Here is a 27613-nt window from a genome sequence, read left to right as displayed (position 1 = left end):
GGATTCTGTGGTGCAGTAACAGAGGAGTCTGAGGCAAAAAATAATTTTGATATTATATACTCAGATTTCAGAAAAAAATTTAATAGTATTCCATATAAATGAGTGCTATAGAAATTGGAGCAGTGTAGCATTAGAGGAAAGTTACTGCTGTGAATAAAAGCCTGGTTGAGTGGGTGGAAGACAGAATGGTTATCAGTGGGCACTGCTCTTCTTGGACTAAGGTTATTTGTGGAGTGCCCCCTGGTTCAGTGCTGGGCCCACTTTTCTTTTCAGTATTTTTTAATGATATTGATGAAAGGCATATCAGAGGTTATATTTGTTTGTATACCACAGAGTTTCCAAGGTGTTTAATTACAGTAATCAGCATATGATGTGAGAAGTGGCAATTAAAGTTTAACATTGAGAAATGCTAGGTATTGCCAATGGATAGCAGTAATCCAAAAAAAGAACATAAAAACAAACTATGTGGCATACCACACTCAAGGTTGTGGAGAACGAAAAGACCTAATTCTGCAGTCAGCCATGCGGTGGGTTGCCAAGACAGCTGATAGGCTTTCATCAATGATATACAGAAAATTTTCCGGCAAGGATAAGGAGGATTATCCAGTTGTATAACGCAATGTTTAGGCTATGTCTTTGCACTGCATACAGTAAGCCTCATTTAAATGAAGGATGTGAATCTGTTGAAATGATTGCAGAGAAGAGCAACAACATTAGTGAGGTGAACAAAAGAGTACCCTTACAAAAAAATTCTTCAATTGCAGCATCTGGAAAATAGGCATCTTCCAGATCTTTGAGGCTTTGAATGGATTGGGTAAGCTAAATATTGATGGCATCCTTACTCTTGCCCAGACAACACACATAAGGGGAAATAAATTTAAATTGAGAAAGGGTGGTTACTGGTTAGATTTTCAGAATTTCATTTTTTGTAGGAACAACCTTTCATCTGGTATTGTGGAGATGGATAGTTTAAACAAATTTATGGAAGAACTAGACAAATTATTACAAGGTTAGTTAGTTTGTTATTTGGTTTTTAGGCGCAGTAGCAACTAAGGCCATATTGCTCCTGGATATGCGGTGGTCATTCCCTGACCTTTCCGCATCCTCCGTATTTGGTGGTGATGGGCTCGAACCCCAGTCTAATCAAGAAGTGTGTGCTACGCACTGCTGCTCCTTCCCACCTGGCTACGGAGGCGCCTTATTACAAGGAATCGACAGATAATGTGGGCATGTTTTTGGTGCTCCATAAGTACACTCACTTGCATCCTTTGCTACTAATACTAAATCATGACATTTCTGAGATTCGTCTATAAAACTCAGATTGATATCATTTTTACTGTCTTTTCTGGGATCTGCTAATATTAACAGTGCTAATTTCATCTTCAGGTAAAATTGTTAATGGATTAACTGTTGGAACACAAAAATCCTAATCCAGGTTCAATTATTAGTCTTTTTTATAAGAAACATTTTAACTATAGACACCACAAAAATTAAAATATGTTTAACATTAAAAAAAAATCTTGTTCATAACTGTAAATCATGTTCTTCACTAGTTCCTGTTTTGTTTAGAAAATTTTCTGTTTTATAATTAAGTTAAACATTCCAAACAGTTCTATTTCTAATCATTTGCCACTTGCAGAATAGCTGTGGGTGTAGATACTTCATTCAGTTAGCATTAGCATTAGTAGGACGTAAATGCAAGAAAGCAAGCTTATTTAGTATCAGCCAAAAAAAAAAAAAAACACCATTCCCATTTCACCCATTCATTCACTCCAAATGTTTATCTAGTTTTGCCTTGAACTTGTTTAAGTTGCTGACCTCCACTACAACAGATGGAAATTTATTCCAACTATCAACCACCTGCTCGTTAAAGGCGAATTTCCACACATCTATTCTACAATTGTCTTCCCTCAATTTGAATTTATTCCCCCTCAGGTCAGTAATCTGAGCAAGAGGAAGAATCCCATTAGCTTTGAGCTTGCTCAATCCATTCCAGGCCTTATACATCTCAATTAGATCACCAGAAGATCCAGAAGCTGCAATTTGCAGAACTTAATAAGCCTTTCTTGGTAACACCAACCCTTTGTTCCACTCATCAATCTCGTTGCCCTTCTCTGTACTTGTTCCAGCAGCCCTACATCATTTCCTGAAATGAGACCTCCAGACCTGTATACAGTACTCAAGGTGTGGCCTGACCATTGCCTTATACAAGGGGATAATCACCCCCTTATCCCTGCTAGCAAAATTCCTGTATATCATTGACAAGACACCATGAGCTACCCTTACAGCCTTTTCGCACTGCTCAGCAAACTTCATATCTGACGACACAATTACCTCCAGTTCCTTTTCATTCTGCAATACCCTGAGTGTAGTAGCACCCAGTTGATTAGCTATTCTTGGGTTACTGCCACCTTATGCAGTAATTTACGTTTGTCATGTTAAACTTCAGTTGCCCATCTGCTCAACTTTTCCAGATCCTGTTGCAGTAGTGTACTATCATTACTGTCATGATTACTGCCAACCTTTGTATTGTCTGCAAACTTAGACATTAACCCTGATTTATCAATATCATTGATAAATACCGATAACACCGATGGGCCCAACACCGAACCGTGGGAGACTCCAATAATAAAATTAGTCCATGAAGAGCAGTGTCCATTGATAACCACTCTGTCTTCTCCCACTCAACCACCTCTTTATCCATTGTAGCAACTTGCCCTTAAAACCATACTGCTCCAATTTGTACAGTTGTCTTCTGTGGGCCACAGTATCAAAATCTTCCCTAAACTCCAAGTATATGATATCAAAATTATTCTTTGCATCCAATTCCTTTGTGACCACATCATAGTATCCAATCAAATTTGTCAGACAAGACTTCCCCGTAACAAACCCATGCTGTGTCTGAACTATAACTGCAGTCTTGTCTAGATGATCCTGCATCGCTTCCTTAACTTGTGACTCCATTATTTTCTCTGGAACGGAAGTTAGACTAACAGGTCTGTAATTACCCGTATCACCCTTCGTGAATTGGGGACACATTTGCATATCTCCAATCCATGCAGACCTCCCCTGAGTCCAAGGAAGCTTTCATAATTGTGACTAAGGGTTTGCTTACTTCCTTTGCGGCCTCCTTGAGTATAACTGGTTAGATCCCATCCACCCCAGGTACCTTCCTTATGGTTAACTTCCACAATTTCTCCTTTGCTTTGCTCTCAGTTATTGCAAAGTCACTTAGCTCTCTGTTACAGTTTGATAAACTTTTGGCATTCCCCTCCTTGAATAACTCATGTGTGAGTGTAGATGCAAAATACTCATTCAGTTTATCAGCTACCTGAGCGTGATCATCAATAGTCAAACCCTCTATGTTAAGTGGACCAATCTGATTCATCCCTTTCCTTCTAGAGTTTAGAAAGTAAAGACCTCTTTGCTGTTTCTGCTTATCCTTTGCCAAAGATTTCTCGTAATATGCCTTCGATTGCCTGACCTTCTTTGTGACTTGATTACAGACAGATATAATCAAGGGGAAGGGGAAGATTATATCTGCCATAGGCTTCTGTGTCACCTGATAATTTATATTCATCCCATGCATTTTTGTTCTCTGCCACGAGCCACATTAATTCATCTGATATCCATTTAGACCTAAACCTTGAACAATATTTCTTCGTTGGTATGAAAAGCCAAGTACCCTCCAAGATTAATCCCTGAAGGCTTCTCATTTATAATTCACCATTGGTAACATCATCAGTTGCTCCCACTGTATAGAATTTAAAAACTCTGAGACCACTTTAGTCACCTTTACCTAAGCAAAAACCCTTCCCCTTACTCCTGAGGGTAGTTACATCTTTAAGTAAATCCCACATCAATACACTGTGATCAATGCCACCTAGTGGTTCCTTTATCTGCAGATTCTTCACATATGAAGAATCACTGCTGATAATCAGAAGAGTATTACTCCCTCTAGTTTCCTCTCGAACATGTTGCTGTAGAATAACGTCATTCAATAAAGGCACAAAAGTCTTGCTAGTGTGTGAGTTACCAACCCACAAGTTCCAGTCAATATCTTGGAAGTTAAAATCACCCATTATACGACATTCTGATTTACTGGCCCACTCTATTTCTCTGCACAAATGCTCATTATACTCATCAGATTCATTAGGCCTATAATACACACCTACTCTCATTTTCCCTTTCTCACACCACACAGACTCAACATTGCATTGTCCACCAATGTAAATTGGATGCACTTCCTTAGATTTTGTGTTCCTTAACTAACAGCATAGCCCCTTCTTCCTTCCTGTCCTGTCTATCCTTTCTATACACATTGTACTCCCCAAATTCCAATTCTGTCCTGCTTATATCCGTATAGCACCATGTCTCTGATATCCCAACTATATCTGGTTCTGATGTCTTGACCAGCACTTCAAATTCATCAACTTTATTTACTATCCCCCTAGCATTGGTGTACATGCAAGTATGCATACACCTATTCTTACTCTTATTTACTCTAACACAACATATGTATTTACTTGTTCCACAATGACTCCGAGGAGCCCTTGAACTCCCCAGTACCTTGCTTTACAGTCTGCTGCTGCTCATTCCAACAGAAGCAATGCAAGAATCACTTTCATCCTTCTCTGGCTACCATTAATCTATTAATCTGTGTATTAGCCCTACAAGCTAGCAGTTTTCTGACCCACCTAACACTGCCTCAATAGCATCAGTAAATATTCTTGTGCCCTTTCTTTTTAAGCGTATCCCATCCCTGTAGAAACAATCTTTCCTGTTAATAAGCATATACCATGCTGAGAAAAATTCTACCCCTTGAGCCTTGCACAATCTCTCCAGGGCCGAATTGATTGACAAGGTTCTCATCATATACTCCCTCCTACCATATCTGGGCAGAATTGTCGTCACTTTCAAATTTAACCCTAACTTGCAACCTTTTTTTTTTTTTTTTTTTTTTTTTTCAATACTGACCTGTACTTCTTAAATTAGTCTGCAGATCCCCTAATGTCATTAGTGACAACATGTACAACAATATCACCCTTTGTGCCTTAAAAGATGATATCTGCTCTCCAACGTCATCAACTTTTTCCCTTGATCCTATTCCATCTATCCTTTTTGTACAATATATTTTCCATCTCCCTGACAACAGTCACCGACAATAACTAGCTCCTGTGGGACCAGCGCATTCTGCCCTGCAGTTTGCTGATTTGTGCCTGATGATCAAGTGCAAGCTCTGGCATTGATGTGGGCAGCTGAGAGCCTGATGGGTCCCCCAATTTAAGTACTTCGAGGGCATCTACCCTGTCCTTCAAGCTCTCATAAAAGCCCATAACAACGCTGAGTTGGTGCCTAACTTCTTCACACTGCTTACATCGAGCACACACACACAAAGAAATCCCTCCTGGCAACATCATGTCCTGTCCCAGAAAGATCTGCAAGCATTTCACAAGTTGCACATTTCTTTAGGCTGTGGTGTGTTGGAGAATCATCCATTTCAGTTCTACCCAGAGCTACAGCACTCCCACTACTTTATACACATTGCTTTCCTGCTGTAGTCTGGGGCATGATTTCTGTTTAAATACGATTTAATTAATTAATAATGAAAATTAATAAGGTTAATAAATTTAATTGATTAATTTACTATACTATACTTGACTATAGAATTCTATACTAAGTTATATGAGATATACGTTATCAAGTTATGCTATACTGTAATGATCACAATGCTAAATTAGTTATATTCTTAGCTAAATACAAAAGATATATGCGCAGAAAGTGATTAAAACCTTCAAACTACTTATTTTTTACAATTTATTAATAGCAATTTATATTAATATTATTACAATTTATTAATAATAAATAATTTATTAATTATTTATCAATTTATTTTTTTAATTAAAACCCTACTATTCTTTTATGCTACTGATCACAGTTCAATATTCTAGCCAAAACACCAATATGATAGTCGTAAGAGTAGCAAGTTGTAACTTACAAAGTCACTAGCTAAATTTAAAAAAAATGTGCTAACGAACGCTACTAAGCCTATTTAATCTATTTGTACAACGTATATATGCCCAAAAGGTGATTAAACTCTTCAAAATACTTATTTATTATAATTTAAACCTTACTAGTCTTCTGATGTACTGGTTACACTACAGTATTCCCGCCAAAAACACTGCTACGATAGCGGTAGGAGTAGCGAGTTGTAACTTACAAAATCACTAGCTAAATTTTAGAAAATAAGCTAACAAATGCCACTAAGCTGATTTAATCTATTTGTAAAAATGCTAACTAATCAAAAAAACAAAATTTCAATGAAAACTTATCACCTTGCAGCAGCTACAGAAGTCTACGTCTTCACCAAGCAACACCTGGCGGCCAGCCAGTTTCATCAGCATATGCTCAAAGAAAATGTTATTTCCACTCTGTCATGATGTCATGGAATTGGGAGTTGGGGGGAGGTGATTTTGACACATCTTGATGTTTTCTGAATATGGAAAAAAGTTTCATGCATATTTCTAAATTCCTTCACAACAGAAGGAAATTTTGTAACTTTTTTCCTAGCATGGCCGCCGAGTTTGTGAATCTCAGGTTAAAGTTTCATAGTTTTATCTTCCAAAGATTGAGTTATTCAGGCTTACTTCATATGCATGACTGCCTTAAGAATGTCATGCATATTTTACATTCAGCTTGGTCATCAAAGCACTTTGTTTTATTTAAATGCTCATTTCCTTTAAATATTTTTCCTTATAAGTGCACTTACACACTGGAATTTTACTGAATGAAGAGAAAATAAAATATCTGATGCTCTATTTTATCAGTATTTATAAATGGCTTCTGCTTGCTTGATTATTTAAGACATGAAATGATACATGATATCAGTAATAGTGTATGAGCAAGCAGAACATGCAGTAGTGCTGTTCCTTCATTACGATATCATTGCATTTTGACAATATTAGGTGAAAAATGTACAAATGTTATTTATTATGATGATGTTAATTGCCATGCTGGGTTAATGAAGTTATATATTATTAATTTTAACGTATATTTATTTCAGAAAAATAGCTTTACATAAAAAGCAGACAAAACAGCATCACCTAAACTTTTTGGGAACACTTGGACTTTTGAGGATTCCAGAAAACCAAGATGTCTGTCACCATAACTTATGGCCTTAGTTGCAGATTTGCTATTAAGCCTTCAGAAAACTAACCAACAAAACTTTTAGCTAGATGTTTAATTAGTGAAATGAAATGAAAATAAATTTTTGTTTAATTACCATATTTTTTATCTATTAATAAATTGCAGTTTTTTTTTTTATTACATTTATGTATATTGATATCTGTAGAAATTGCTTAGCCTTCACATTTTTTGCTAAGGCTATAATCACTGTTCCAAAATGAAGGACAGTGTATGTGTGTGTGTGGGGGGGGGGGGTAGAAATTCACATTTTGCTTAATCTTAGTATTAATCTCTCTCTCCCTCCTATTCTTTGGAGGATAAAATTATACAGGAAAAGTAAATTTGCACATGTGAACATCTGTACATGACTGTTGCTTTTGTTTGTTATTTCATTGAATTTGGCTTTTCACTGTGAGTGATACCTATATCTAATCTTTTATCAATTTAGAAATTTTTAATAATAATGTTTTCTTTTTGAATCATATTTCTCTCAGCTGAAACAAAATTTGGCCAGTGAAAAACGACTGAGTAAAAACATAGGTCAGCAACATGATGAAGAAGTTAAAAGATATCAACAGCAACAGAAGTCTGAGTACAAATACATGAAAGATAGGCTTAAAAGGGTAAGAGAGAATAAAAGGAATTTTAAATAAAATTGATGAAACAAATAAAAATCATCATACTAATACTGTATTATTTCATATATGTTTCTTCTCCCCCCTTTTCCCTAATGCAAAATATAGAATGTACCATCAGCCTAAGTTGATTTTGATCTTGATTTGAACATTGTAAACTGGAAGAAAGTAAATCATCAGGGAAATAGAAAACATGGGCAATTAGAAGGTGCTTGTAGTTCAATCAAGTCCTAGAAGTGAATATTTGGGCTTACTGAGATGTGTCTGTATATGCAATGACATCTTTTTTAAGCTTTGATTTGAGCATTGTCATCCTGTCTCCCCTGCCAGCTGCCCACAGGTGGTAACTGGGTGACCTTTTCAACTTTGAATGTACAAAAATATTAACTGTGCATATTTATATACAGTTAATATTTTCCTATTCAAGATAAGATTCCTGGTGGAGGCAATAGAAAATTGTCAGAATAATTTCGAAAATATCCAACAATCCACAACAACCCTCTTTCAAAAATCTGTCATTGAAAACTTGGACAGGTTTCAACTTTGTGACACACCATCAGGGATTCTAGATACAAACACAGACCAAACCCACAAGTTCATGCCACTCCACATGTAGAATCATCTGTTGGTGCCTCCTCGCCATGGAACATTTCATGGAGAGGAGGGTCTATTTGTTTTGTGTAAGATCAAGTTAAATAATGAGGAATTTCTGAAGTCCATTTCAGTTAAGGCTGTAGTTACCATTATCAGAGGTGCCTCCATAGCCACGTGGGCAGGAGTGGCAGTGCATAGCACACGCTTCTTGATTAGACTGGGGCTCGAGCCCATGACCACCAAATACGAAGGATGCGGAAAGGTCAGGGAATGACCACCGTATATCCCCGGAGCAATATGGCCTTAGTTGCTAATGCTCCTAAAAAAAAAAAAAAAAAAAAAAAAACAACAACCAATATCAAGTAGGGGAAACAGGTTTCCATAAGTTATTCCAGGCTTTTCAGCCTGCACAACATGCAAATCGGCCCATGAACATATACACACACTCTTCTGCAAACAATGCATGATGGTGTAATATAGTCTAATTCATTAATGTGCCTAAACCCTATGACAACTATAATTTTAACATTAATTTAGCACAGTTAGGTAAGGCTATTAATAAGCTCCACTTGACATCACTTTGTAACAATGAACATTTGTTTTTTAACCTATATTAAATTTATTTTATAGACATAAAACTGTGTTAATGTAAAAAAAAAAGAGGTGGGGGGAGGGGGGGAGGCAGAGAGAGAGAGAGAGAGAGAGAGAGAGAGAGAAGGAACGTTGGTACCGGTTCCAGATCAGTGAGGAGGGAGGTGTTGTATTTGGTAGCTTTTGGATCTGTACCCTTGCCCTATTGAATGGTCCAAAAAATATATAGCCAGTAAATCAGTCTTGTTGCACTATAATCTCTCTTTGTGGATGGGGTATAGCAGCAATATATACAAGCACAGTGTGCATAGAAACACTGACCCTTGATTTCATTTGAGGAGTGGAAAATAGTTGCATTGTCCAACAAGAACTAGAGTATATAGTGAAAGCAGCATGAATCATGTACTCGTCATGCCTGGTGCTAAGACTGTAGGCTGGTGGCAAAAGTATGATAGTGTGAAGAGAATATTTGTGTATTGTGCTTTTGTTTCCCTGATACCATTAGATCAAAATCTGACGTACAATGTCTGCATTATTGCTAACTAGATTTATTCTTTCATGTCCTCAGTTTATCCAGCTGGTAATGGATACTTACCACAAAGATAATGCACCATATCACAAGGAACAAATTATTTGCGAATGATTTGAGGGGTGTGAAAAATCTCACCATATATTATTGGCCTACTCAGTCACTGGATCTCTAAGCAAATGGAGATCTGTGGAACAACCTTTTAACATCAGGATTACAGTATGAAGCAACTGCATGTGCAAATCTCCATGGGACATCGTTGCTGTGGAACAAATTAAACACTTCATGAAGTCCATACCCTGTAGGCTGCATTCAGAGTTTTTAAAATTATTTTTCTTAAATATTCAGTGTAGAATGAATATTTTATTTCTGATTAAAATTCTCATTTTCTCTGGTCATAACTAATTGATATTTGTATTGATAATCAGATTGTCACACTTGCAATAATCATTAAAATTTAATAAGATAACATTTATTGTCAGTATGCTTTCTTTTTTCTGTCCCTATTTGATGTATAATGTTTTTATGCAATCAAGTAGGGGAAATAATTTCATATTTTTTTGTAAATTTTGTTTTGAATGCTTTGAAAAGAGATTTCCTTTATTTATTATCTGTACTTATTTGTGTAATCTAATCTTTAATTATTTCTCTAATCTTTGCTGGCTCATGCCAAACAGTATCTAGGTCAGGAATCATTGCAATAAGAAAAGCTAACATGAAAACATTTTACCACCAAATTGAAAAATTTGGTGGTAAAATAACTAACACCTACAAGAAACTAACGCATACAGTCTAAATTCCACTTTTATTACAAGAAATTATGATCCTAATATAAGAAATCCCTTGGAATCACACATCACATCACATACAAACTTTAAAACTGAGAGATATCTTAGTTTTGTGATCTTAGTTTGGAGCAGTGGTATGCAAATTTAAATTTTCTGTTTATACTCCAGGATGACCAAACGGTCAGAGGAATTTACAAGATAGACAGAATACAAGAAACAGCACCGTATTTAGCAGTTATGGACTTCTTGGACTATGATAGTTTTTGAGATGATATAAGTTCACCCTCCACACTAATTCTGAGATATCCCACCTCCGGCATACAGATGGCAATTTTTAGTTTTATTTTTTTAAATATGTGTGGTGTTTTAAATTTGCCTTTCCACTTTTAAACATGTAGCAAAAATTAAGGTATTGGTTAGAAATATTTTTGTTTGTAGAACATTTTTTTATTACTGAGAAGATAAAATATTTTTTAGGGTGTACAGTAAAGTTGGGATTGAAAAGTTGCCTGTCGACAAATGTTTGTGTGGCACTGGTTTTGTTTGGCTAGTTTAACATATAATTGCCACAGTATTATGACAAGCTTCAAACGATCAAATTGGTTTTAGTGATTGACTTTGCTCATTTCAATTTTTTTTTTTTATAAGGAAAATTTTAAATTTATTATTGAATATTATTTTTGTGCTTTGGTTAAATTGTCTGTTGATAATTCAGCTCAAACTGCCTCATCACTGGCTTTATGAATTCAGTAATTCTCTCTCTCTCTCTCTCTCTCTCTCTCTCTCTCTCTCTCTCTCTCTCTCTCTGCCTACCCAAACTAACAGAAACTTGATTTAAACATACAATGAAAATGTGTTTCTGGGAGAATTTAAAAAAAAATAAGAAGAAAAAAGACTCATTATAGCATTGTTAGATTCCATTCTGATCATCAAAAGCTAAATGAACAACTCTGTCACAGACATTCTCTCAGATATGCCAGACAAGCTGTATTTGCTACCTGGGAGTCTAAAACGCTGATGGATAAAACGCTTGAGTGTCACCCGAACACTGATATTCGGGTGACACTCAAGTCAAGTGGACTCAATTTCAGCGAAGTCTGGATGGTCTGTGACAGCCAAATCCTCTGCTTGCACCTTCACGATGGTGGGACTGTTAGTAATCCTGGGTATAACCTCCATGCACAAGTACATGGTGGGTGACCACCCAGGTGTGAACCAACGTAAGCAGGGGTCGAGGTGTGGCGCCCACACCACATGGAGGAACACTGCCCCTCTATGTTACCAGGAAGTACTAGGTGGTAGATGACTCTCATCAACCAGTGCAATGCCACCACTTTGTTTATTGGAGGCTTGAAGTGGTGGAACCCACGTTTAGTCTGTAGAGCTAAGTTCTGGTCAACCCTTCCCTATCTCTTCCATCATGCAGTATGATTGATGACTTTTGAGGTTATGATAAACATCGTGGTGAGATCCAATATGCCTTACATTTCGAAGATACAGCTCTAAAACGGTGTTCGCAGGCCGGCCTCTAGTTAGTACACCGGACTAGACCTATTGGTAACTCTCTAGGAGGCTTCCGGATCAGGGATTCTGAGTAGTGTGTATGCGGGGAGCATTGTCGAGGCCACATTATGTCAAGGATCTGGGTATATTCTTACCATATGTATGCCATATCCAAAAATTTCATTACTTCATACAGCATGTCCCACTCACTTTTTCTTACTATTGAATACACCATGAATTGTCAAACTAATAGAGCAAGCTTATCTGCGAAAAGATCTAAACCTCCCAAGCATTTCCTAATTCATTTCACAAATATACGTGGTCTCGATTCTAATCTCAACGATGTCCATTTCCACTTGCAGTCTGCCGAACCCCATGTACTTTGTCTGACACAGAATATCAGCTATCGGTTCATTCAACTGCTGCTCATCTCAGAAATTATTCACCGTACGATTCCTTTCGCCTCGAAGGTGGTACTTGTGCATATGTCTGTTCTGATATTCCCTGTAAGAGACTTGGCAATTTGGAATCTCCTCTCTTTGATCTTCTCTGGCTTAAAATCTCTCTACCTCATTGTGTCAAATTCATCTGTTGTCTCTCCCATTCTCCCAATTCCACTAATCACTTGGAGTTCTTTGACTTCCTCTCTTTGCAACTTGACTTTCTCCAGTCCAACTTTTCTAACAGTGAGGTAATTTTCCTTTGTGATTTTAATGTTCACAACTCCAGCTAGCTTCCGTTTTCTAGTCACACCGACCCAGCTGGTCGAGATGCTGAGGCTTTTTTAATTACTAATGACCTTGCACAGATTGTTCATTTACTTACAAGAATACCAGAGAATCCTAATCATACAGCCAACATGCTTGATCTTTTTCTCACAAACAACCCTTCTAAGTACACGGTCGAAATGACAGGTCCTTTAGGCACTTCAGATCACAACTTGGTGATTGTCTCTTCTCCAGTGGAACCTTTATCTCATGGCTATTCCAAACCTCGTGTTGTTTGGCATTACAAGAATGCAAAATGGAATGACCTGCGAGACTTCTTTTCTTCTTTTCCTTGGTCGGATTACTTTTTCAAAATTTCTGATGTCAACGTTTGCTCAGATCGTGTGAGTGAAATTATTCTTGCAGGAATGGAATACTTTATCCAACACTCCAATTTAAAATCTCCTCCTTTATCTGAACCTGGGTTTTCCAATAAATGTGCTAAGGCAGTTCAAGAGAAGAATGTTGCATATCGTAATTGGCTTGTTTCTAATTCTCCAGTTTCATTTTCTGCCTACACCAAAGCTCGCAACAATTGTAAAGCAGTTATTAATCAGTCCAAACTAGAGTTTGAACAGGCTAAGAGTAGAAAATTTGCTTCTTGCCCTAATGGTAGCCAAGCATTCTGGTCTCTTGCGAAAGCTATTGGCTGCAAATTTTGCCCATCTCTGTCCAAACCAGATGGTTCTGTTGTCATTCAGCCAAGGATAAAGCTGACCTGCTAGCATCGCATTTTTCTTCCAACTCATGTATTAATGATCTTGGTAAAACACCTCCCACCATTCCCAACACATTCCATTCAATGCCTCCTGTGGTCTTCCGTCAAAAGGATGTCAGAAGGATTTTGACGAATCTTGATGCTAAGAAAGCTCCAGGTCCCGATGGTATTTCTCCACTAGTTCTCAAAACCTGTGCTCCTGAACTTACTCCTATTCTTTGCCGCCTTTTTTTTTTTCCTTTCTTATTCCAAAGGTGTTTTTCCTTCTGCTTGGAAATTTGCTCATATCCAACCAGTTCGTAAAAAAGGTTACAAATCCCTCCCATCCAATTATCATCCCATTGCAATTACATCTACTCTTTCTAAAGTAATGGAGAAATCCATTAACCGCCAACTCTTAAACTACCTAGAAACCTTCCGTCTGATCAACGATCGCCAGTATGGATTCCGTCAGTGTCGATCCACTGGTGATATTCTGGCTTATGTTACCCATTTATGGACTAATTCAGTGGAAAGTTTCGGTGAAACACAAGTAGTTGCTCTTGACATCTCAAAGGCTTTCGATCGTCTTTGGCATAAAGGTCTTCTAAACAAGCTTCCATCTTATGGTTTGCCTTCTGTTTTTAGTAATTGGTTATCCAGTTTTCTCTCTGATCACTCACTGAGGGTGATGGTAGATGGCTCTCTGTCTTCTAACTTCTCCACTAATGCCGGTGTCCCCCAAGGTTTAGTTCTTTCACCCACTCTTTTCCTCTTGTATATTAATGACCTTCTTCCATTGACTGGAAATCCTATCCATAGTTTTGCCAATGATAGCACATTGCATTCCACTTTCCATTTTGAGAAACCTTGTCCTGCTCAATCAGCTTCAATTTCTCGAAAGTCTGCTGCCAATTCCTTAAACGCCGATCTTCAGGTAATTCTCCAGTGGGGCAAAGACAACTTAGTTGATTTCAACCCTTCTAAAACTCAGTCTTGTCTTATATCTCTCAAAAAGGATTCTTCTGCTCCTATGCTTATCATTAGTGAAACTCTGATTTCTAGGCAAAATGATATATCTCTTTTGGGGATTACCCTGACTTCTAATCTCTCTTGGCACAAGCACATTACAAATATTTCTTCCTCTGCATCTAAAAAACTTGGTTTTTCTCTTTTGCTCTCGGCGTTACTTTTCTTCCAAACAGCGGTTCACTCTGTACAAATCGCAAATCCGCCCCAACCGTGAAATATTGTTCCCACATCTGGGGTGATGCCCCCAAAACCTCTCTCAGGCTTCTTGATTCCATTCAGAAGAGGCAGTGAGGTTAATTAACGATTCATTTCTAATAGAGTTTCTCCACTCGCTGTCTCATAGACGTATTGTTTCTGCTGCACGCCTCTTCTACAGATATTTCCATGGACACTGTTCTTCTGAATTGGCTTCTATAATTACCGCTCTCTCTTTCAAAACAGTCCGAATACATGCGGCCACCAGCCAACATCCATTTGCTGTCCAACTTCAAACTCACAGAACCAACTTTTCATCTTCTTCGTTTATTAATTCAATTGCCGTTTTCTGGAACCACCTTCCTTCATATGTATTTCCTGAAAATTACAGTCTACAGAAGTCCAGTGTCAACAAATATCTTCTTTCGTCTTCTCAACCTCCAACCCAAGCACGGTACTAAGTACTATAGGTTCTAATACCTCTCGTGTTTGGGGTTTACATAAAAAAAAAAAATTTTTAAATAATTACTAGTATTATTAGTATTGGCGAATGATGGAAGAAAGCAAGTTCACACGGCATCAGCAAAAAAAAAAAAAAAAATGTTTCCTGTAATACCTCTCCATCAACTTTCATAGTTGTGTAATTCTTTAATTTATTCAGTATGCATATCCACAATACAGATGGAACTTTGTTGTGTATATGCTCAACACAACTACTGTCCAGCTGAGGTCAGTCAGTAGTCAGATATGAAGTTCTCTGCACATCTGTCCTGCAACCATCCTTCCTGAGTTTGAATTTATGCCCTCTCATGTTTGCAGTTTGAGAATGGGGAAGGATCTCATCAGCATTGAGCTGACTAAATCCATTGAAATCCTTAAACAATGCAGACTTCTTGCAGGTTTCTAGTCTCCACATGCTGCACTTTTCAGAATTGAAGTCTTTCTTGATAAAAGCACCCCTTCTATTCCTCTTATTAATCTTCTTTCTCTTTCTTTGTGTCCATTCCAACCAATGCACATCCTTCATGAAATGAGGGATGCATACCTCTATGCAGGTACCCAATGTGTGGCTTATAAAATGGAATAATTACATCCTTATACCAACAAAACTCCTGTATATCATTGACAAAATCCGATAAGCTGTCCTGTCTGAATACACTATTACTAGGTATTATTCGTTCTCCACTATCCATATGTAATACCTTGCATTTGTCAATTTCAGAACTTCAATTGCTGTTTTTTCAATCACCTGCCTAATTTTTTCTTGATCTTGTTGCAGTAGCATACCCTGATTACTGTCATTGATAACCTTGCCAACCATCAAACCATCAGCACATTTAAAAACTAAGCCTTCATCAGTATCATTAAAAATATAGAAAACAAATTCCCTGGTACTGAATCCTGGAGAATTGTACTAATAACATTAGTTCAAGAAGGGCTGTGCCCATTGATAACTGCTCTCTGTCTTCTCCCACTTAATCATCCCTTTAAGCTCAAATTTGCCGACTGGGCTAGCCGAGTGGGTAAAGTACCTGCCCGGCAACCCAAAGGTCGCGGGTTCGATTCCCGCCTCGGGCTTGGATCAAAGTACTGCAAAAAACCTTGGGAGGTGCAATATGGCCACAGAAGCCGATGCGCCAACAACTACCAAATCAAAAAAAAAAAAAAAAAAAAAGCTGAAATTTGTACTGCAGGCTTTAATGTGCAACATTATCAAAAGGTTTCTGAAATCTAAGTATAAGGTAGTGAAAAATGAAAAAGACCTGGGGGTAATTGTGCAGTCAGATATGAAGTTCTCTGAGCAATGCAAACACACTGCCACAACAGCTCATGGGGTTTTTGTCAATGGTATACAGGAATTTTGCTAGCAGGGATAAGGAGGTGATTATCCCATTGTATAAGGCAGTGGTCAGGCTACATCTTAAGTACTGCATACAAGTCTGGATACCCCAAGAAAGGCTTCAGCTCTACAAATTGCAGACTAAGAGTGATCTGATTGAGATGTTTAAGGTGTTGAATGGATTTAGTGCTGATGGGATTCTTCCTCTTGCTCAGACCACACACATGAGGGGGCACATTCAAATTGAGGAAGGTTAGTTGGTTGGTTGCAGAATATATGTGTGGTAGTTTGCCAACAAGTGATTAAACGTTGAACAAACTTCCATCTATTGTTGTGGAAGTTGATAGCTTGAATGATTTTAGTGAAGAACTAGATAAACTGGAGGAAATGAATAGGTGAAATGGGAGGTATTAATTTTTACTGCTACTGTATAAGTTTGCTTTCTTGCATCATTTCAACTGCTAATGTTAATGATGTCAAAATTATTTTTTTGCAACCAGTTCCTTTGGTACTGCATCATAATATTCAATCAGACTGGTCAGCAAGATAGTCTCTAAACAAATCCATGCTCTGACTGCTGTATAATTGCATTCCTGTCTAGATGGTCCTGCTTACTTCTTTAGCCAGCAAATCCATTATTTTCCCTGGAACAGAAGTCAAGCTAACTGGTCTGTATTTACTCATATCACTATTTGAGCCTCATTTGTGATTTGGGGATACATTTGCACATCTCCAGTCTATTGGGATTTCTGCTAAATCCAAATATGCTCTTATAATTATGGCAAGATTTGCTTATCTCCTTTGCTGCCTCCCTTAATATAATTGGATAGATCCCATCCACCCGAATGCCTTTTTTACATTTAGCTTCCACAATTTCTCTTCTACTTTCCTCTGATTTATTACAAAATCATTTTCACTCTCTGAATTTGTTTGATACACTTCTGATATCCCAATCTCCTGTTCCATTTTTCTGCAACCTAAGCAGGATCATCAACAGCTCTGTGGACATGACAATATAGCTATTACAGCTCTTGTACCAGTTAACCTCATTCAAAACAACAACAGAAACATTCATAGAAATGTTATCAATAATATTATTATTAATAATATAAAAATTTGCTGATAATTAAAATATAATGTACTGCAAGAGTAGCAGTGTGTACAGCGTATACACTGCTACTTGTTAACTGTAGAATACATCATCCCAAACTGCTTGTACTACTGATAGGACTGTGGTATTTTTACCTTTCTTAAATTTTTCTGAGCACCACACCATATCATAGGCAACAATGCTGGTTCAATTGAATTTTTAAGTTACTTGAGAAAAATTCACTTATGATTCTTTATAATTAATCTTGCACTTTTTTTTCTTTTGGTACCAAGTGAACATGCACAGTATGCCCATTGCATATCTTGTGCCATTAAACCTCATTCAAAACAATATCATCAGCATTCATATGAGATGGTATCAAAAGTCTTCGTAAAATCTAAGTATACATGAAGAAATTATTTATTTTTTTTATTTATTTATTTTTTTTTTACATTTGATGGCCAATGATGTCATAATAGGCCATCAAATTTAGTTATTTAACATGATTTCTCTTTAACAGACCCATGCTTTGTTTCTCATAATTTCAGTCCTGTTCAAATGATATGCAGTCAATCCTTAATTGTAGATTCCCTAATTTTCCATGCCACTGAAGTTAAACTTATAGTTCTGCAGTTGCCTATTTCATCTCTGGAATTGCCTTTATCAAATGGAAAAAATTTGCACATTTTCACTCTGCTGGAACTTCACCTAAACAAAGATGCATTCATTATAATTGACAAGGAAGTACGGCAATATATTCTCTGTTCTGTTGCTTCCATTAATATCACTTGATAAATCCCATCAATCCTTCATGACGTTTTTTCCTTCAAGCATTACAATTTCTCATCAGTCCATTATCAGTGAACATGCAGTTGGTACTTGTTATCTTTGCCAATAGTTCTTTCAAGCCTAAAAGGATGCTCACATGTAAAATTGTTGCAAAATATTTATATATAGCTTAGTGACTCTTTATTTTCCCTCATCAGTGATGAAGTACCTGAGCTGTAGTGTTTTTGACCAACACAGTTCAGTCCATTTGTTTTAATATTCAAGTGATAATTGCCAACTAGCATTTGTCTAATAATGCACCAACATACTTGGTGCATTATTAGACAAATTGAGCCATTGAACAAACAAATGAATGGATGCCATAGAGATAAATGAAACATAGGGGCTCACTGGGGAATCAGGTATCTAGTGATCCTCCAGCTAATGCACTCCTGATTTTGCCCTCCAAGGAAAGTAATTAATTGCAGGCTACTCTGGCTCAAAAGCACATAGTTTTATTGCAGACCTCCATTGTAAAAAAATGAGCAAATTTTTGTCAATAAAGATAGGTGGGCTGTATAACCAGGGTGTGTCCGCTAAGAGCTATGATTAATGATGTTATCAACAAGTCATTAGTTTTTAAGGGTGGGGGGGGAGAATTATTACTCATGGGAACTGACAATATTAATTGCACACAAATTGACAGTTTAAGAAATATAGGACCATGCAAAAACAATCAACATTTTTATGCAACGAAATAGGTGCTCCTAGCAGACATACCCCCACTTTTAATGTGGTTATGTCGGCTCTGAGCTATAATTATCGATATTACCAATGAGTTGTCAAGTTTTAAGGTGGGGGTGAAGAAAATATTTTTACTCATATGGGAACTAACAACATTAATTGTACAAGTACTTACAATTTGTTGAATAAATCTGGGACCATGCAGAAACAACCAACATTTTTATGCAATGAAATAGGTGCTCCCAGCAGACTTATCCCCACTTTTAATGTGGTTATGTCGGCTCTGAGTTATAATTATTGATATTATCAATGAGTTGTCATGTTTTAAGGTGGGGGAAGAAGATATTTTTACTCACGGGAACTAACAACATTAATTGTACATGAACTGGCAATTTGTTGAATAAATATGGGACCATGTACCTAAATAATTCAATGAATTTGTGATATTGGCAAAGTCAGTAAATGTGGGCATCATAGGAATATCAGAAACCTGGTGTCATTCTGATATACTGGATACAGAATTTGAATATGCTAAAGGCAACATGTACAGGAGAGACAGAAGGGGGAGATTTATGCTTTTAATTGGCAAGCACATCGGTTCAAGATAAGCAATATTCATTTGCTAACTATATTGAATCAGTATGGTGTGTTACCTAAGCATTGAGGGAAAAAGATGAGAGTTGAAGTTTGTTACACCAGATGACTGAGATGGTTATAACAAAACATCTTTACAAAGGGAATGGTTAGCAAGACAGAATGACTGACTGTGGGAGACATTAGTATTTCAGATATTAACTGGAACTTATGGATTGGTTACTCACCTTAGCATTTCCAAAATGACTGCATCTCTTACATCAGCATTAGAGATTTCATAAGAGAAAGAAATATTCTCAACTTGGTTATCAGTGAGGATCTATGAATTGTTAAGAAACTTCAAATAAAGGAACCTGGCAAGCTGTGATCATAATATATTAATGTGGGATCTAAAAAAAAGCTACTATCAAAGAATAGGAAATGGGGGCTCGCTGGTCCAGGAGAAGAAAGTTGCATCCACCATGGAAATCCACAGCAGAATTGGACAGGCGGCCACTGCGTTCGCCTCGCTCAAATGGTGTCTGTGGAAGAGGACCAACATTTCCTCAAAGACTAAAATCCGACTCTTCCGGACTTTGATCCTGCCCATTCTCCTTTACGGATCAGAAACATGGATTTGTCTCAAGCTAGATTTAAACAAACTTGAGGTATTCCAAATGCGATGCCTGTGGCAGATTTTGGGCATCTCACTTCGTGACCGCATCACTAATGATACCGTCCGCGCCAGATGCCAACAGCAACCAACCATTGCCGACCAAATCCAGAAGCGAAGGCTTAGATGGTTTGGCCACGTATGTAGAATGGGCACGAACAGAATACCATCCACACTCATTTGGAGACAACGACCCACCCAATGGTGGGTCGTTGTCTCCAAATGGAGCATCCAACGGACCACGCCTAGGAAAACGTGGGCCAAGCAAGTGGAAAATGACTTGAAGAGCCGACGTCCCGACCTTAACCAGGCCAGGACTGACGCCATGGATCGTAAAGTATGGAAGAACATCACAGAGCAAGTTCGAAACCCTGCAGCACCTACAGCAGCATACTGGTTGTGTGGCCAACTGCCTCCCCCAGCTGCCAGCTAAGGACCAAGAAAAAGAAGAAAATGGGGGGAGGGCAGATTTGATTTCCTAAGAAGTTCGGGCAGATTGTCTTGAAGATGTTCCGTGTTATTTTGCTTACGTTGAGGGCAATGTCAAAAAAAAACTGCCTTTATTATCACTGTGATTCTGAAGACTAGTGAATATCCCCCCCCTCTTTTATCTTACTATATTACTATGTCTGTATTTCATTTTTTGTTTAAAGTACTAGACCCTAAGTCCTTTGTCCAGTACTTTCATGGAGTTTTTCATTGAACAAAATTTGGTATGAAGGCAGGGCAGTGAAATCTTGTTAACTAGGTGAATGTTCTTCTGTCCATAAATACACACCATTCAAGATGACTAAATCTTGACAGTACAGTGAAACCCTGCCACCTTTATCTGTTGTCATTCTCACAAGAAACAGCAAAATTTTATAAAACCATGTTGCGAATCCAGTAAACCTGCAACCACTTTCAGATCACTACAAATTTTTCAGCTATATTGTGAAGTTAACATTTCTGAGGAAAATTCTGCATTTTCTTAGATTACCTTCAAAAGGATAGCATATCCAATTGGTATGGATGGATAGGTTTTCTGTTATGCAACATTATAACTTTAAACTACATTATGGGGAGCCTATAAAAAACCTCCAGCCTTCCAGGTTATGTTTGTGACCTAGAACATCAATATCACCACAGAAAGCTATCCACTTCCACCAGTGGATGGAAGTTTGTACCTGCTGCCTAAAGGCAAAGTTCCACATATTTGTTCTGTTACCATCCTTAATTTGAATTTGCCACCCTTGTCAACTGGATGCAATGCCTTAGATTTTGTGCTTCTTAACTAAGAGCATAACTCCTTCCCACTCATCCTATCCTTCTATCTTTTCTGTACACATTACACTCCTCATATTCAAATAACTCTGACAAACAGATTTCGGCCTTAGGTACCTTCATGTCATAAAACTTTCATAATCATGAGAAGTGTCTGTTTTACAGATCCCAAATCTATTTTTAATTCAACCCCACCCAGTATATGTTTTGCGATTGTTATTTTCCAGGTGTAAAATTTTCATTTTGCAGCATTAAAATTATTTGCTATTTACCTGGCAGTTTTTCCTCAGATATATTTTCCCTATCCAGGTTAATTGATACGTGTGTGTGTGTGTGTGTGTGTGTGTGTGTGTGTGTGTGTGTGTGTGTGTGTGTGTGTGTGTGTGTGTGTGTGTGTGTGTGTGTGTGTGTGTGTTGTTTTTGTGAAATGTTATAAAGAACATTTTCTGTTCAGGAGATGAGCAGTGGGGAGTCTTCGTCTCGGCAGCGGGAAGATACTCTCAGAAGTCACAAAGAAGAACTTCATCAAAAACAGATAGCTTCTCTTCAGCGATTACAGCGTGAGCAAGCTGATGCACACCGTCTTGAAATTAGAAAATTTCGGAGGCGGAAACTGTTGCAGTATCACCAAATGGAACAAAATCTTTTACGAGAGGTATGGAATTTCTTTGTATGTTGTTTGGGAAAAAGGTTTGGCTGCAGGTTGAAGCTAATTGGAAGGTAGATTATATTTTATATACTCAAAGTAGTTTGATGTAAAATATTTGTTAAATATACAGGTTGTTTGATAAGTAACTCCCCATTTTCATTTTGATCTTTTTTCTTTTCCCAGAAAAAAAAAATAAATAATACATTAAAATTGTAATTATTATTATTTCAATTTTGTGAATTCTGCTTATTTTCAATAACGAATTAGCCATCAGGTGTTCACTGGTTGTCTACTTTAAAAGATAAAACATGCTATAATAGTGTTCTTTACTGTAATGTGTGATATTTCATCAGACTTGAGTGGCACATAGGAAATTAACAATGTGTTTCAGTAAGATGTCAAAGAAATCCATGTATAGTTTCATAAAGCATATTCGCAAGATTCTGCAAATGTTGTTAACTCTGAAAAAGGTGATATGTTTGCCTTGTATACTGTACTGTATGTAAAGGTGATTTTTCAATTTAATCAGCTGGAAATGTGCAACTCACCAGACATTTGCAATCATATAAGTATAAGGGCAGTGTGTAGTGTATAGAAAGAAATAGATATATGTAGCATTTCATAATAATGAAGATGACATACATGCTGAATCTTTATTTGCATCTTCTGCCATAGAATAAACAGGCACTCATGTAATACTCGGCTTCCATAAATTCGACTTTACGTAAGTTTTTGCAGGCCAGTGTAAACTGGAAAAAAAAAAAAAAAAAAAAAAAAAAAAAAAATGGAAACGCATTTTGCATCCCGTGGGGAATAAATGGAGGTATTGTTAAAACATCGCATTGTGAATCCAATAACACATTCTTATTTTGGTAATTCATTCCAGAAGTTGAAATTTTCACTGTATAACTAAGCTATTCATCTCTCTGAAAGGTCATTTTTATAATGGAAATTGCACTACACTTTCATATGTTCCGTTATAAGAATCAGTTTTGAAAGCCTTTGTGATATTTTTCTAAAACACATTTCTGGAGGTCACTACCATAAAACAATAAAAACAGTTTACACTTTCCAGTTTATTGGGTTTTTCTGTTAGTGCAATCTATTATAAACGGGTAGTAAACTTGATCTTATTGCACTTGAAATAATCTCGATAACTGGAATTGTGTGGGTTTTTACAGTATTATGGTGAAATAAGTTCCCCCTTCACTGAAATCTTCAGTCATATAAAAAAACATAAATAAATTTTCAGAATCTTCTCTTCATTCCTATTTACTTAACACAGTGGTGAAGGGAAAGGGACCAACGGAAAGTGCAAGTACTGGCATTGCTAGCAAACAAAGCAAAATTGATTTGGAAATGAAGATGATTAATTAAGAAGTATGAAGCAGGACAAAGCTTGTCATCTATTGCACGGAATTAAGTCTCGCTGCTTCAACAGTGAATGCAATTTAAGGGACAGTGCGTGAATAAAAGAACATGTTAAAGGATCAATGCATTTAAGATCAACAATAATCAAAAAATAGCATTCAGGTGCTATATCAAAGATGGAAAAGTTATTAATAATATAGATGGAAAATCAGATTCAAAAGCAAGTGCCCCTGAATCCAATGGCCATTCAAGCAAGAAGCAATTATGACGATATTAAGGATCAGTACGGCAAACCCCAAGCCAAATTTGTGGCAAGCAACGGGTGGTTTAATGGGTTCGAGCATCACGCTGGTTTCCAAAACATTAAAGTATGCAGTGAAGTCGCCAGCGCCGATTCTGCAGTAGCAGAGAAATTTTGTGATGTTTTGGGAAAAAAACCCTTCTAAATTTCCACAGCTCTCAACGTCTGTAGTGGCATACTTATCAGCTGGAGACATTGATTCTGGAAACGATGCTCGATAGGTAAAACTTACTGATGTTATTTCTGTTCCCTCCCCTTTTTTGTAATTTTTTTTAGCATGAGATAAAAAAAATTTAATAAATAATTCTATTTACATGTTAGTCAAACATTTCTTTTTTGCTTCAATCAAATTCAGCAAGCATGGTTTCGAGTGCTGCATAAGCCTTTAGGGAAATTCCGACTTACGTAAAATTTGACTTACTCAGAGTTCTGTAGAACACAACCCGTACGTAAGTTGGGTGAGTGCCTGTACTCCGAGTTGTGTTGGCCATGCAGTTGTGTTGTTCAGAAATATGTTTCTCGATGGCAAAATAACAAAAAATATGGTTGTGGGAGAACAAAAACAGCAACCATTGTTAGTGAAATTATATGGATAGGGAAAGAAGAGGTAGTGGTGGCTCTGATGAAAAATGGACAATTTTTGATTTATACAAATGGTAGTAATCAAAGAGGTTCCAAGCTGGATCCCATTCTGGTATCAAGAGCAAGTGCCCCTGGTGATTTTTTTGTAATAAAAAAAAAGCATCAAATGGAAAACAGTTCGTACCCCCTCCCCCACTCATAGGATTAAAAAAATGTCTACATAGTACAACATTGGACATCTTATTTCTGAACAACCTGAAAGCTTATGGAATTCCTTTAAAAAACTGTCTGGCATTTACTGTTAATAATGCACCTGAGGAAATTAAGCGCTTGGAGGTAATAGGCTGTCCTTGTCATCTTATTTGTATTCTGAAAAAGGAGCTGCATACCTTCCTATCGTGGAGGATGAATATCTGGTGGACAATCGAGAGAGAGAGAGAGTTCTAAAAGAGGATTTTTACAATTTCTAGTCACACTGATATATTTAACTCATTGGCTATCTTCATTTAAATATATAACTAAGACTGATTGAACAGTGGCAACCTTTAATCCCTTTAAAGAATTGGTGAGAAAAGCAATATGAGAACTCTAGGCATGTTATCTTCACCCATACAGAAAGTTTGTGCATGTTATTCTCTTTTGGCTTGAATAAAGCAATTTGCTTGTTTTTTTTAAATGTTAATGCCAACATTTTAAAATCTGAAAACACAACCCTTCTATCCAACATACGTCACAGGTTGTTATGTGAAAATATTTTTTGCTAACAGTTTTCAGATCTTCCACTCACATTTTGTAAATTGAGTACATAGAAGAATAAATGAGATGGACGATGCTGACCTAGTCATAGGCATTTCTACTTCCAAGGTTGTGATTTGTCTAGATCAAGAGAAGGGTACAAATTCCTATTGAAAAAAAAATGGTCTTAAAAATACTGAGGTTAACAAAAATGTAATCGCTTGCTAATGCATTTTCGAATTCAAAATTTTTTGTGGATAAGCTTGCAGTATGTCTTGGTGTCAATGAAGAAACAGATGTTTCGCAGCATCAGTTTCAGTGTTGAGAACTTACCGGATGTTTTTTGTGTTCATTCATTATCGTGATGAACACAACCAACATGTAGGCCAGGGGAAATACTAAATAATCAGAATTGGCAGAACAGGTATTGAAATGCATTCAGGAATATAATGATAGGAACTTTGTGGCAACAGGGGTGGGGAAGACTTTGAGAAAAGAAAAATAAGATGCTTTTTACATTAAGAAATTTAGCCAGGTGGCTTTAAACAGAAACAAAGGGAGAAATATGGGGAAGTGTGGAATGGGCTTTTCAACAGTAAATTAAATAGGGACTAATGGAGCATGGCTGGTGGAGGGGAGTGTGTGTGCTGAGAAATGAGAGAATTTAAGAACCTAGATACTGGATTGAAGATGCCTCATATGATATTGATCTCAGCAATTAGGGAAAGGCCAGTTTGTGATATGACTCATTATGCATGTAAAGGTTATAAACAAGTAAAGGTTATAAACAAGCATTACATTAAAAATGTAATGCTTCTTTATTATAAAAATTATTTATTGTGGTGTATGAGGTGTGCGAATAGTTTATTTCTGGATAGATAACAACTTTAAAGAAAACACCTTATTTAAAAACATGATTAAAGCCAAACTACCCACCTGCTGTTTGCAAAAAAACCCTCCTGTTTTTTACATGTTTTGGCCCCTAAACCTCCTATTTTCATCTTGCTTACGAATTCCTGATCTCCAGTTTATTCAAAGTCAAAAGTATGGTACTATAATTCTCATGCAGCAGAATCCCTCACAACTGGCAAACAGACTTTATTGACTCATCAGATTGACTGATGCTCCCTCTTTAAGTTCCTCAACTGTGATGTGAAGGAGTGTGAGAAAGCAAATAACCTTTTCAAGTAATTTTTTTTTTTTTTTTATTAAAAAAAAACCACAGGTGTTTAAAAGCAAGTAAAATTTGAATTACAAACAAATTCCAAGCTTTGTAGCATTAATACCAAACACAAACTTTGCCTTCAAGAATTGTACTGACAGTCAATTCTAATCCCAGCAATATCCATTTCTACTTGCAGTCTGTCAAACCCCATGTACTTTTTCTGACAGAATCTCAGTTATCGGTTGATTCAACTACTGTTCATCTCAGTTGCCCAAACTATTCGCCTGTATGATTCCTTTCGACTCAAAGGTGATACTTGTGCATATGTCTGTTCCTATATTCCCTATCAGAGGATTGGTAATTTGGAATCTCCTCTTTTCGATCTTCTCTGGCTTAAAATCTCTCTACCTCATTGTGTCAAATTCATCTGTTGTCTCTACTGTTCTCCCAACTCCACTAATCACTTGGAGCTCTTCGACTTCCTCTCTTTACAATTTGTCTTTCTCCGGTCTAACTTTCCTAACAGTGAGGTAATTTTCCTTGGTGATTTTAATGTTCATAGCTCCAGCTGGCTTCCGTTTTCTAGTCACACAAACCCAACTGATCGAGATGCTGAGGCTTTTGCAATTACTAATGATATTGCGCAGATTGTTCATTTACCTAAAAGAATACCGGACAATCCTAACCATAAAGCCAACACACTTGATCTTTTTCTCACAAACAACCCTTCTAAGTACACAGTCGAAGCGATTGGTCCTTTAGGCACCTCAGACCACAACTTGGTGAGTGCCTCTTCTCCAATGTAGCCTTTATCTCATGGCAGTTCCAAACCTCGTGTTGTTTGGCATTACAAGATTGCAAAATGTGATGACCTGTGAGATTTCTTTTCTTCTTTTCCTTGGTCGGACTCCTGTTTCAAAACTTCTGATTTCAAAGTTTGCTCAGATCGTGTCAGTGAAATTATTCTTGCAGGAATGGAATCCTTTATCACACACTCCACTTTAAAATCTCGTCCTTTATCTAAACCTTGGTTTTCCAATAAATGTGCTAAGGCCGTTCAGGAGAAGAATGTTGCATATCGCAATTGGCTTGTTTCCAATTCTTCATTTTCTGTCTACACCAAAGCTCGCAACAATTGTAAAGCAGTTATAAATCAGTCCAGACTAGATTTTGAACAGCCTAAGAATAGAAAACTTGCTTCTTGCTTAAATGGTAGCCGAGCATCTGGTTTCTTGTGAAAGCTATGGGCCGCAACATTTGCCCATCTCTGCTCCCACCTCTTTCAAATCCAGATGGTTCTGTTGTCACTCAGCCAAGGATAAAGTTGACCTGCTAGCATCCCA

At 37.1% G+C, this 27613-nt stretch overlaps 1 protein-coding gene across 1 annotated transcript in view; it reads left to right on the top strand.

Annotated features, from left to right (window-relative positions):
- LOC150081842 (serine/threonine-protein kinase Tao-like) overlaps nucleotides 1-27613 on the top strand; it is a 319424-nt gene that overhangs the window by 169455 nt on the left and 122356 nt on the right. Inside the window, exons 7-8 of the mRNA XM_090378937.1 lie at nucleotides 7680-7808; nucleotides 21922-22122. Of these exons, the coding sequence (XP_090235063.1) occupies nucleotides 7680-7808; nucleotides 21922-22122 (330 nt within the window). The remainder of the gene's footprint in view (nucleotides 1-7679; nucleotides 7809-21921; nucleotides 22123-27613) is intronic.

Source organism: Mastigoproctus giganteus, chromosome 8 (assembly GCF_048544385.1).
Source record: "Mastigoproctus giganteus isolate SK-2022 chromosome 8, ASM4854438v1, whole genome shotgun sequence".
Classification (NCBI taxonomy): Eukaryota; Metazoa; Arthropoda; class Arachnida; order Uropygi; family Thelyphonidae; genus Mastigoproctus; species Mastigoproctus giganteus.
This window is presented reverse-complemented; position numbering and strand designations above follow the sequence as displayed.